The sequence below is a fragment of the Schistocerca nitens genome, chromosome 9, assembly GCF_023898315.1.
Source record: "Schistocerca nitens isolate TAMUIC-IGC-003100 chromosome 9, iqSchNite1.1, whole genome shotgun sequence".
Taxonomy (NCBI): domain Eukaryota; kingdom Metazoa; phylum Arthropoda; class Insecta; order Orthoptera; family Acrididae; genus Schistocerca; species Schistocerca nitens.
The window spans coordinates 261181223-261194534 of NC_064622.1; the positions used below are offsets into that span (position 1 = coordinate 261181223).

At 40.9% G+C, this 13312-nt stretch overlaps 1 protein-coding gene across 3 annotated transcripts in view; it reads right to left on the reverse strand.

The window, feature by feature from the left end:
* Positions 1 to 13312, reverse strand: part of LOC126203290 (coiled-coil domain-containing protein 6) — a 68223-nt gene that overhangs the window by 21568 nt on the left and 33343 nt on the right. For all 3 annotated transcript variants that reach the window (XM_049937549.1, XM_049937548.1, XM_049937547.1), the window contains exon 7: positions 5873 to 6000. In XM_049937549.1, coding sequence (XP_049793506.1) covers positions 5873 to 6000 — 128 coding nt within the window. The remainder of the gene's footprint in view (positions 1 to 5872; positions 6001 to 13312) is intronic.

The window sequence follows — 13312 nt, forward strand, 5'->3', positions numbered from 1 at the left end:
TGGGGAGCAAAATAACTGATGATGGTCGAAGTAGAGAGGATATAAAATGTAGACTGGCAATGGCAAGGAAAGCGTTTCTGAAGATGAGAAATTTGTGAACATCGAGTATAGATTTAAGTGTCAGGAAGTCGTTTCTGAAAGTATTTGTATGGAGTGTAGCCATGTATGGAAGTGAAACATGGACGATAAATAGTTTAGACAAGAAGAGAATAGAAGCTTTCGAAATGTGGTGCTACAGAAGAATGCTGAAGATTAGATGGGTAGATCACATAACTAATGAGGAAGTACTGAATAGGATTGGGGAGAAGAGAAGTTTGTGGCACAACTTGACCAGAAGACGGGATCGGTTGGTAGGACATGTTCCGAGGCATCAAGGGATCACCAATTTAGTATTGGAGGGCAGCGTGGAGGGTAAAAATCGTAGAGGGAGACCAAGAGATGAATACACTAAGAAGATTCAGAAGGATGTAGGTTGCAGTAGGTACTGGGAGATGATGAAGCTTGCACAGGATAGAGTAGCATGGAGAGCTGCATCAAACCAGTCTCAGGACTGAAGACCACAACAACAACAACATTCGGTATGGGATAATATTTTCTGGGGAAACTCTGGAAGCAGTACGAGGCTACTAATTCTTCAGAAGAAAATCATTAGAAACATGTATGCTGCCCACAAAAATGAGTCACATCACTCATTGTTCAAGAAATTAAAAATACTAACAATTACTTCATTGTAAATTTTTGAATTTTTGAAATTTTGATTTTTGTACATAATAATCAACATAATCTTGAAAAGTTCCATTTTAAGCATAGCTACAGTACTCGTCACAAGGAAAACTTCAAATTTCCTTTGCACCACTTAAAGCTTTATGCTCGGACACCACTGTACATGGGGCTAAAAATATATAACAAATTAAAAGGAAGAAACATTAACAATGGACCTTGGTTCATTCAAAAGTTTACTCCGACATATTGCAATAGAGATATGTTAGTACATCATTGAAGAATTCATGGAAGGCAGTCCGACACTTTGAACAATAAAAATCTATAGCTAACACTGCAGTGCTGTCTATGTACAACAAAGGAAGTTGGTAAACTGTTAATTTATAGTAAATACTGCAGTGTTGCATTTATTGGCATTATTCTTAAAATAGTGTAAAAATAATTTCTGTAAATCATTATACATTACATTTTTGCTAAACTTGACGTGTCTCCTGAACAACAGATCACATGATTTTTACAATGCTTGTAAAGATACTAATAAATCACATTTTACATTTACACAACTCTAGGAAACTAAATTTTGGAAACACATGCAAACTGAAAAGGGAAAAAGCTCAATGATTAAATAAAACAAAATGTCCTCACTTTGTTTTTTGAGATGAGTTTTCTTGTTTATGCTAAAGATAAAAGGATTGTATTGCAGTAAAAATAAATGGGAAAAAGATTCACAAGCAAAAACATCTGCTCCTCTGAAGCCCGGAAGAAATGTTCATTGGTTATTGTAAGCAATATAGTTATAATCTAAGCTTCTCAAAATTTTGAGAGTTCAGGCTGAAACAGTGAGCTACAGTTGGTGCTTCTGGATCACATTCAATATGTGTATTTGCAACTCATCAAAATGTCAAATTAATGTTGGCTTCACAAACATCCGTCTCCAAGATGACTACAAGGTTTTGAGGGAAAAAAAACTGTATGCAGTTTGGAATCAAAAGATTGTATGCTGCAACGTTGTGAGGAATGTCCAGAAAAAATACAACTAGAGGCTTTTCTCGAAGACGCTTTTAAGGACTATGATCCTGAAGAAACACTGTAATGCCAACAATAGGTCCATACTGATACACACACGTTGGAGACATGTCAGAACTGTTGAAGATTTCATGGAGACACTGATTTTGAAAATTACTGGTTTAAGAAAAGCCCTCAGTGACAAAACACTAAAGTTTATACCTTAAACAGCAAAAAAGAAATCTTACATAAAATGAATTAATTGTATTGATGTACTTTGCTGAGAATTTTTCATTTGTTGAAGATGCTGTGCAAGGATTTCATTGGGAAACAGTCAGGCCACATTACATCCATTTGTTATCTATTTTGAGGGCAAAGGAATGTCAGAGTATTAGCGACTGTCTCCATCACAATAACATTGCTGCCCATACCTTTCAAATAAAGTTAATAGCATATTTCACATGAACAAGAATATGTCCTCATCAGTGTTCTGCTCGTACCTTCCACTGGCCAGCTGCTAAAGACACCTGCTGGATTCCTGAGCAAAATATTTTCATGTCTTTAGAAGCACAATCACCATCATCAGGAAGACAATACAGTTTTCCCCAATCTGTCCTTGACAAAATTTAACCAAAAATGAAATTGGCTATTTAGTGTCTTTGTTTTGTAAATTTGCTGTTTTGTGTATTATACTTGGTTTACAAAACATGTTAAATTAATGTTTGAAACTGATTTATGTACTCAAAAAAATTAATTGTGGGACTTAATGAACATAATACTGCACTTTTCAATTTTCTTGAAGTGCTAAAATAATAACTTTTGAAATGTATTTTTACCCATCAATATTCTAGAGACAGAAATTAAACAATATACCTTTGAAAGCTCCAAGGATGCTCTTTCAAGCTGTGGCAAGGAAAAAGAGGATTGAACATGACACAGTTGAGGTATTGCCCCCAAAAATACCCTAAAATTTGCATGCAGAAGATTTTGGCCAACTTTGTAGATGCATATCTTTTCTTCTAAGCATCCAATGTTAGTTAAATCAGATCCATATATAGACATCATATATAGGAATAACCCTCTGAAGTTTTGGTGTGGTTGGTTCATATGAAAAGTAGCAGAGCTTAGTCAAACCTTGGCTCTCAGAATACACGACAAACTTTTTTTGCCACTTTAGAGGCTTGTATCTGTATTTAGGTGTGGCTAAATCCCAAATTTTCGCCACAGTGTGATTCAGCGTAAAAAGTTGTTACTATATGTTAAATCAAATGACCAAATATGTGCTAGAACTTAAAAAAAAAAAACACCCTAGCAAACCTGGCACATCTGCACCTGCGTACATGATGCGAAGCTGAGTAGCCTCTCTTTAAAATCCCCTGAAAATTCATCCACCGAAGATACTGAACTGAAATTTGGTATATAAGCATCAAAGACTATATAGAGGGGGAGGAGGAGGAGGAGTAGGAGGAGGCGGACAACACCAACACAACAAATGCCCTCCCCTTTCCCGGAGAAAAATCACTCAAACTGAACCATTCTTGTAGCATGATGACCAACAATTTATTCTATTATATCTTCCCTTCTCAAATACTGCCACCATTTCAGGTCCAGCTACTGTAGATATACTTCAAGGTGGGGGGGGGGGGGGGGGGGGGAAACAGATATGGTTTACAGATAATGAAGTGAACTGGTAAGATAGGAAATGTGGAGGTCCTCAGAAGATCTGAGTATTAAACCTGAATGTGCGAAACTCTAGAGGAAATCTGGCTTTTTCTCCAAATCTGGCAAAGGACTGGCTCCAATAGCTGACCTATAAATAAGTCTTTTTCCAGAGTGCCTGTTTGCTACTCAGTGTCTCATGGTGTGAGGTGAGTAACCATCTATCCATTTCATATTTTAACTGCAAGAATAGACAGGATGAAACAATGGAAACTCTAGGTAGAGCCAACTCCAGCATCTCGGACCAGAATGCAACATCGCATGGGATGCAAGCAGCAGTCTGAAGGGGAAGGTGAAGGGCATAGTAGTGTACAGTTGGCAGTTGGGGAGAGAGATGAACGCTGCCTGGTGGAGTGTGCAGGGACTAGACTGACAACGAGTGCAATGTCAGAAGTATGTGGGGCAGGGAGGAGAGGGGTGGGGAGGGGAGGAGAGGGGTGGGGAAAGATGGGCGGATGATTTGGCAGAGGGCTGCAAATAAAAAGGGTGGGAGACGAGAATGGGGAGGAAATGATAGGACAGGGGAGGGGGGGAGGACTGTTGGGTGTTGGGTGGAGGCAGATGGGAGTTATCCTTACAACACATTCTCCATTCCCGTGATTACCCCGGCCTCAACCTACAGTAACGTCTCCTTCCCATTCTCGTCTCCCACTCTATTTGTATCCCTCTGCCAATGCATCCACCTTTCTTTCCTCACTCCTCTCCTTTTTTCCCCCCACACCTATCTGCTCCACAATCTCCTGACACTGCACCTGATGGCAGTCTAGTCCCTTCACCATCCACCAAGCAGCGTCTCTCTCTCTCTCTCTCTCTCTCTCTCTCTCTCTCTCTCTCTCTCTCTCTCCACCCATTCACTACTATCCCTTCCTCTTCAGATTGCTGCTTCCATCCCACATCATGTTGCATTCCAGCCCGAGATGTTGAAGTTGGCAGTCCTGTGTGCATGAGGGGGGTGTGCGTGACAAAGGCTGTGACAGAAAGCTATATGTGAGTGTCATTTAATCGTGCCTGTCTGCATCTTGATGTGTCTTCTTTACGGTAAGTAGCAATCTATCTTTTTCTACAGAATAGACAGGGTGATAGATTCTGCGAATAATTTCCACGGTACCAGAGGCGAGTAACTTCCATGGTACCAGAGGGAGCTGCAGAGGGTAATACTGAACAGGATGAAAGATTAGAATACATCAAGTGAGGACACTGAGTGTAGGTGCTACCATGAAATGAAAAAAACTGGTACAGGAAAGGAATCTTGGTGGACAACAACAAACCAGTCAGAATAATATGGTGTGTATCTCTGATAATCGTCCCTTTCATAACTGAATGGAGAAGTCACCACAAAAGGTTCCATAACAATATGACTACAGAGTGATGTGAAAAACTGTCTTAGAATACCCCAAAACAAAAAGGTACAAGTTTCAGATGGTCTGACAGACAAGTACAAGAGGCATATTGATAGACGAAGGTTTGATGGATTGTAGCCTTGATGGGAAAATTTGCCTCTTGATATTCAGTGACTGCCACTAATCTTCAGCAACCCACAACTATGTGTAATGATAATTTCCATGTGATTGGCAATGACAAAAATTATGATGAAATCTTATGTACAAATGGTTCACTCCCAGTAAAGTCTGCCTCATTTTGATCTTGCACCGATTTATAAAATTCAAATATAAATGAAATTCTCTTTAAGCTGAAAGCTCCTCCAGGCATACACTGTGTTTACTGGAGAACGCTCAACACTATTTGTGGACACCAAGTAGAATCTTTTTTTTTTTTACAGCTACAACAGCTTTTAATCCACCTGTGTGTTTCCATTTCAGTATAATTTCAGTATTCTCTACCTGCCCACTAAAAGTAATGTTAAAGTCCCCACATACAGTGAACAATGTCTCTGTCCCCCTCGATTCTCCTACACTGTCACATGCGTGTGAGTCACGTTTCTTCCTGAAAGTTGCACTGCTTCTGATAGTGTAACAACTGCTGGTGCAAGCAGACAAAAAATTATTATGCATCTTCAGTATTTATGAGAAAATCCAAGAACCAAGAAATGACGTGTGTTCTTTGAACTCTACTTAGCTGGGTCATAGGCTAATTTCATCTTTCAAGTGATGCAATACTTAACCACGTATTTAATAACTAGTCACACCACTACACCATCTAATGGCCTCATTTCCTCTTCCTACTGATTCTCCAGCTAACTTTCTGGTTCTGAGCCCTGAATGGCTGTTTTTCTGCTATGAGCAACTTTACGGATGTTTCTTCCAAAATAGAAGACTGTGTCAATATTGAAAGGCTTATTAACAAATACTTACCACTCTATTCTACACTCACAAAGCTCATGACACCAACATATCAGCAAACAGCAAATGAAAAGAAAGTAATATAAAAAAGCACCAAATTTAGTTTCTGCAATAGGAAATAGGCATACCTGGACTGAGTGGGCGTGACGAGCTCGGCGAGGGTGTGTACGGTACAGGACTGGACACGGTGCGTGACCGCACGTTGCCTCCTGACATAGCGATCTCGTTGTAGTGCCGCTCCTCCTCCATCTCTAGACTGCAGGATATCCCGATACTTTCATATACATACTTGGTCTATTTTTTTAAACTGCTGCCACACACACATATGGCAAGGTAAGTATTATACATATTAGCATAACAAAAAAAAAAATTTACTTATTAATGGAAAGTCGAGTGAAATTTAAGGCTGTGGTTGTGTCACTATTTCGTACTAATGGGAAAAATTATATTTGTTATAATAAGAACAAGAAGATATTGTTAAAAATGACTTCCAAGTATTAATACTGTACACAGACCTTTATACTTGTGGAATCTAACACGATGGGCAATGCAGGTAAATTCCCAAGGATAGTAAATACACTCCTGGAAATTGAAATAAGAACACCGTGAATTCATTGTCCCAGGAAGGGAAAACTTTATTGACACATTCCTGGGGTCAGATACATCACATGATCACACTGACAGAACCACAGGCACATAGACACAGGCAACAGAGCATGCACAATGTCGGCACTAGTACAGTGTATATCCACCTTTCGCAGCAATGCAGGCTGCTATTCTCCCAGGAGACGATCGTAGAGATGCTGGATGTAGTCCCGTGGAACGGCTTGCCATGCCATTTCCACCTGGCGCCTCAGTTGGACCAGCGTTCGTGCTGGACGTGCAGACCGCGAGACGACGCTTCATCCAGTCCCAAACATGCTCAATGGGGGACAGATCCGGAGATCTTGCTGGCCAGGGTAGTTGACTTACACCTTCTAGAGCACGTTGGGTGGCACGGGATACATGCGGACGTGCATTGTCCTGTTGGAACAGCAAGTTCCCTTGCCGGTCTAGGAATGATAGAACGATGGGTTCGATGACGGTTTGGATGTACCGTGCACTATTCAGTGTCCCCTCGATGATCACCAGTGGTGTACGGCCAGTGTAGGAGATCGCTCCCCACACCATGATGCCGGGTGTTGGCCCTGTGTGCCTCGGTCGTATGCAGTCCTGATTGTGGCGCTCACCTGCACGGCGCCCAACACGCATACGACCATCATTGGCACCAAGGCAGAAGCGACTCTCATCGCTGAAGACGACACGTCTCCATTCGTCCCTCCAGTCACGCCTGTCGCGACACCACTGGAGGCGGGCTGCACGATGTTGGGGCGTGAGCGGAAGACGGCCTAACGGTGTGCAGGACCGTAGCCCAGCTTCATGGAGACGGTTGCGAATGGTCCTCGCCGATACCTCAGGAGCAACAGTGTCCCTAATTTGCTGGGAAGTGGCGGTGCGGTCCCCTACGGCACTGCGTAGGATCCTACGGTCTTGGCGTGCATCCGTGCGTCGCTGCGGTCCGGTCCCAGGTCGACGGGCACGTGCACCTTCCGCCGACCACTGGCGACAACATCGATGTACTGTGGAGACCTCATGCCCCACGTGTTGAGCAATTCGGCGGTACGTCCACCCGGCCTCCCGCATGCCCACTATACGCCCTCGCTCAAAGTCCGTTAACTGCACATACGGTTCACGTCCACGCTGTCGCGGCATGCTACCAGTGTTAAAGACTGCGATGGAGCTCCGTATGCCACGGCAAACTGGCTGACACTGACGGCGGCGGTGCACAAATGCTGCGCAGCTAGCGCCATTCGACGGCCACCACCGCGGTTCCTGGTGTGTCCGCTGTGCCGTGCGTGTGTTCATTGCTTGTACAGCCCTCTCGCAGTGTCCGGAGCAAGTATGGTGGGTCTGACACACCGGTGTCAATGTGTTCTTTTTTCCATTTCCAGGAGTGTATTATGTGGCATTAACTGCAAATACCGTCAATACTTTGTGTTGATAAGGAAAACTAAAGAATTCCTTGCTCTCCTGATAACAGAAGCATTCCACACAGGGAGGACTATACAGCAAAAGGTGAAGGCATTGAACAGTTTCCAATAAAAGCAATGCAGAACACACAACACCCACCCACCCACCCACCCACCCACCCACCCACCCACCCACCCACCCACCCACAGATTAAACTCTTTTGTTGTTATGTACTTGACTGGACCATATTTTGACCTCTGATGCCCTGAAGGCATGGCTCAATATTTCTGCACGGCACTTCCTACAACTCAAGTTCATGTCATGTCAAGTTGTTACACTATGCCAGACAAAAGGAGGTCCAACACAATATTAGGAGGTATCTAATGACTTTTATCACCTCAGTATACTTCATATGAAATACAAAATGACTACTGCCTCAGCAAAAAGTTCTCACTTCCTGGAGAACTTCTTTCAATACTTATGATGAAACGTGTCTTAGAAACTATTCCAAAATACCTCACTTAGATGTAATATTAATTATAAAAATAAATGAAGAAACTCAAATTTCATTTATTTACTGACAGGGAATCCATTCTAAACTTACATTATTACGAAACAGGTAACATAACAATTACAGCAGCTCATTTAACCACACAAAATATATAGCTTTGTTCAAAGTTATATTACTTTATTTTGTGTTTTCTTTGTAGTTTCAAGGATTTTTTCTTTTTGAGCATATCGAACATGCTTTCACATCACCATAATTTTCAATGCCTGTTAACTATGAACTACATAATTGACGCACTGAGGGTCTAAAGCACATCAACGTCAATTCTGACAGTATAGCATTTATGCAAGTTTCTGACATCCGATGTTTTTATGGTGAGTCAATTATCTGTGCTGTAAGCCCACATTCCAGAAAAGCTGTCTCATTGATTTCTCCGATATTCACTTCAGTATGGGGCTGACAACAGTGTGCTTTAGGTCTCTATGGTGTAAGGTGAGTTATTTTTCCTCTACAGCTTCCAAAATTTCTTTCCCATTTAACGAATGTGACTTTTTGTACCAGAATTACAGCAAACTGCAAAAGAATGCGTAAACACATGAAATTACACCAATGTGATCATATTGACTCATCCATTTGTGGCAACAGCTGTTAAGTTCACAAATGTTTGTTTCAAAATAATTCTAGAAAGTGACAACAGAATGCACCACCCGTCAAGGTACAGGTAGTGTGGCATTTATACATTGTTCTCACAATAAATGAGTAAGTTTTCAAGCAATAGGTGGCTCACACATCAAAGTCGCAGCCTGATCTATAATTGGGTGCTGTCTTTTTAACACAAAGTTTCGGGCTTGGTTGCCAAGGTGTGAACTATATTCCACAAGTTTAGAGTTACTATTCAGCATTATGGAATTTTTGTTGAACAATCATTTAAGTGTGCTTTCTGACATAAGTTTCAGTATACACTAGAATGCCCAAGGGATGCGGTTTACTTTATTGTATGACAAGCTGACAAAATTACTAACTCACTGCAGTGCTTTTCCCAACCTGGTTGACACACTGAGCAACAAGAGTCACAGATTGCACTGCATTCTTTTGAGGTATTCCAAGTCAACTATGTACAAGGAAGAAATATCAACAGACCGTTTTCAAATATTTTTGCACCTCACTCCTTCGCATCCTCACCTGCAATCCTATGGCGTAGTGCAGTATTTTATTCACAGTATTGTTGTATAAAAAATGAGCCATGTCTATACAAATTTGGTTGAAGTTGCTCCAAGCATTTCTGAGGCATTCTTTTATGTCACCTCTTTTCACCGCCACGTTAGCTGTAGGACTGCTAGAGCTGTCTTTCTGTAACAGTATTTTTTTCCAAATGTCAAGTGTTAGATGTGCCAAGTTTCATAGAAACCATCACCAGGGCCAACATCAATGAGCCTAGTGACACCGAAAGTATAAATGCAATATCCACTGAATATTTGTTTTGTGTCATGGCATCCCCATGACTGCTTCAATCCAAGGGATGGTAGCAGTACACCACCAACACTGTTTTCATGCAAATAATTATAACAATAAGTCATGTATGCACAACATTTGGTTGAAATTGCTCCAGAGTTTTGTTAAAAATCACCTACCACTCTCTCCTACGGGAGATAAGTGGGTCTTACACCAACATTGTTTCCTTCCTGGTGTGCACCAAGTCTAGTTAAAATTGATCAACTGTCTTAATAGATATGGGACATAAATACAGTTACAGTTATTTCCCATAACTACACTCCACGCACACAACTATGGTCCAAGCTGCTGATCTCTAATTATATTGAGTAGACCAGTACAACTGTTGCCTGCATTCCTTCTGCGTTGCATTTGGAAGTCTCGTATGTGATGGACTCCATGAAACAGCCAAACTACTATCTCAGCACACTTGGAAAGTGTCAGCTGCTGTTCCACTTTCTTTGATGAAGATTACCCTTCAGCAGGCCCCTTACATAGAACTAACATTGAAGAATGAGGAGTTCTTACATTACTTAAGACAGAACACAAGTTCCACAATAATGAAACAAATAGTAGTGAACAACACACAGAAGTGTGCACTTGTGAATTAATACGGAAAAATAGTTCACTACTGACTTAACTGTACATAGTTGGCCATTAGGAAATTTAAACTGTCCACGAGACACATGGGCTACTTACTATGCTGTCTCTCAAGCAGCTAGCAGGTAATAGTTGTTTTGAGTTCAATGTAGACTTTCCTAAAGAACTCCGTTATGGAAAATTATTTGGAAACCTTGTTTGGATCCTACAATCTGATCTTGACAATTAATTTTCCAACACAGACGGATAAGTCAGAAACTGTGGCAGAAGTGAGCTGCATGTCAAGAAGGTATCATCTTACATACAATGAATATGATTTAAATTGCAAAATTCAGCCACCAGTTAAGATGTCCAACAAAAGAGAATTAAATTCTGTAAAAGAACCACAGCATATGGGGTAAATGAACGATTTTGTCACTTCTTTTCTTATGTATTGGTTAAATTTCATCAGTTGCAATATGAACATGTTACATAAGGTTTTTCTTTCATTTCCAACTCAAATAAATTGTCAGATGAATCATAACTATTACCTATCATCATAACGCAATATTTACGTGGCAACAGAAGTCAAAAGTTATGTTGTTCAGCATTCTTAGCCTTCACATTTACTCCATTTCTGTATTTTTTCCTTAGAAAAGCACACTAATTTTACTCTTTCCAAGGCCTCTTGCATGCCTTCCCAGAAGTTGATTTAAGATAATCATAATTGAGTCAACATTGTGCTACACAGAAGACAACTTTTATTACCTACAAAGCAAAATCATGTTCCCTTTCATACTACCACTTGAAAACTCAAAACACCATGTGAAATGCATGCTTGAACATAAAAGTAGGTGCTAACCAAACCTGCAAGTTGCTCTGTTGTATCTGATCACTAACAATGCCCATGTAACGTCCTCAATAAGTTACAAGTGTGAATCATGATCAGAACAGAATCCTGTGTAGTTGCCAGTGCATATGTCGTAGCTAAGTGAATTCGAAAGTGTGCAAATTGCCGGTGCTCATGTGGTGGGTACTTCCATAATCAAGGCAGCCGAAGTGTTTGGCATTTCAAGAGGCACCACATCAAAGATTTATATCGCATACACAGAACGCAGAGAAAAATTATCCAATACACTACAACAGGGATGAAGTGCATCGAGTGATCATGACAGATGATCACTGAAGAGGATTGAGACAAACAGTAAGGGGCCGGCAACTCCAAATGTCACTGCAGAATGGAATATCATACTCGTGACCCGTCACCAACAAAACAACACAAAGCGAGCTCCATAAGCTGGATTTCCAAAACCTCTCATTTGTGACACAAATATCCATAACAGAAAATGTGACACCAAATCTAGAAAACCTGGGCTATGGAGCAATGCAAGGAGGTCATTTGGTTGGATGAGTCTTGTTTAACACAGTTTCCAACTTCTGGCAGAAGTTATGTCTGGCATACACTGTCCCAAGGCTACAGGGCAGACTGCTAGCTGTCAAGGGTGAAACAGGGTGAAAGTTCAGTGGTGATTTGGGCAACCATATCATGTTATTCCATTGATCCCATGTTTACGCTGTGAGGTCACATTAGCCACCACGGTCACTATATCTCAATATTATAGAGCCTCTGTGGTCTACCACGAAAAGGTTGTTCAATAGTTATCCCCCCCCCCCCCCCCTCTATCACTGTTACCTGAACTTGGCACTAGTTAGCAGGAAGAATAGTAAAGGATTCCCTTTAAAACTGTACAGGACCTACATTTATCCATTCTGAGACGAGCAGAAGCTCTTTGGAGTGCTAACGGATTTCCTACACCATATTAAGCTCGATAATGTATTGTGCTTTTGGTGATTCCGTATTTTTACCCATCCTTTGTACTAGGCAAATCACTTTTTTGGGTCTTTACGATTCATGTAGAAATGCTGGAAAGACAACATTATGTTTCTCTACTTTCTTGACAGTTTTGTATTTTCCTATCTAAGTAAGTTCAGCTACAGTAAGAAAAAGTGTTAAAAAAAAAGGACAAATACCTCCCTTTCAACAACCATAATTACAGGCTACAGTGTGATAGCATTCTCTCTCCTGAAATCTTGATGGAGGTGACAGAATGATTTGTAGTATAGTCCAAGGTCTAGGTTATGTTGGAAGTTGACAATCTGATTGGGAGGTGGCAAAGCATAGAAACGCGAATGCAAAATAATTGTTGCAGGAACAGACTGATCTGTATTGTCCTGCACAATAACACTCATTTCAAAGCAAAGCTATTGTTTTCAGCTGCCACAGCCAACCTCAGAGCATAAAACAGATGCCATGGTTCACTACCATCACTGCGGAAATGACTGTTTTCCCCAATTGTGGTAGTGAACCACAGCATCTATTTTATGATTTGAGGTTGATCACTGGTGGCTAATTTTGTTTCGAATTCAGTGTAATTGTGCCAACCAATAAATTATTTTCAAGGTATACTATCAATGTGTGTCTTCAGTTTGAATGAAATATTCTTTTCAGGACTGATCTACAGCACAGCCTAATAGGTATTTTCATACCATACTTGGCTCACTTTATGTTATAAAAACAAGCTGCATGGTAAATTCAGAACAGCTGCATTATACATGTATCAGAACAACTTGACAGCTACTTGTTTACAGGACAGCTACCATAGCAACAACCAGAGCCAGAGTTTGGTCACACCTTCTACCCTGTGCACAGTTTTCATTCTGCTACCCTAGTTGCCAGTCACCTGTCAGTTGCTGATGAGATTACAGTCCACAAAATAATTATTGTGATATAACCTTATATGCTTCGTTCCTCGGTGTGGTACGCTTCTTTTATGGAAAATGTGAAGAGAACTAAGTTCTTGCAGAGTGGATTCAATACTGCATGTTAATGGGGAACCTATCAACATACTCAGTATGGAATTGCACAGCTGCTGCTATCAGAGCCACTTTGAGCTGGCACATAATGGTGAACTGGTTAACA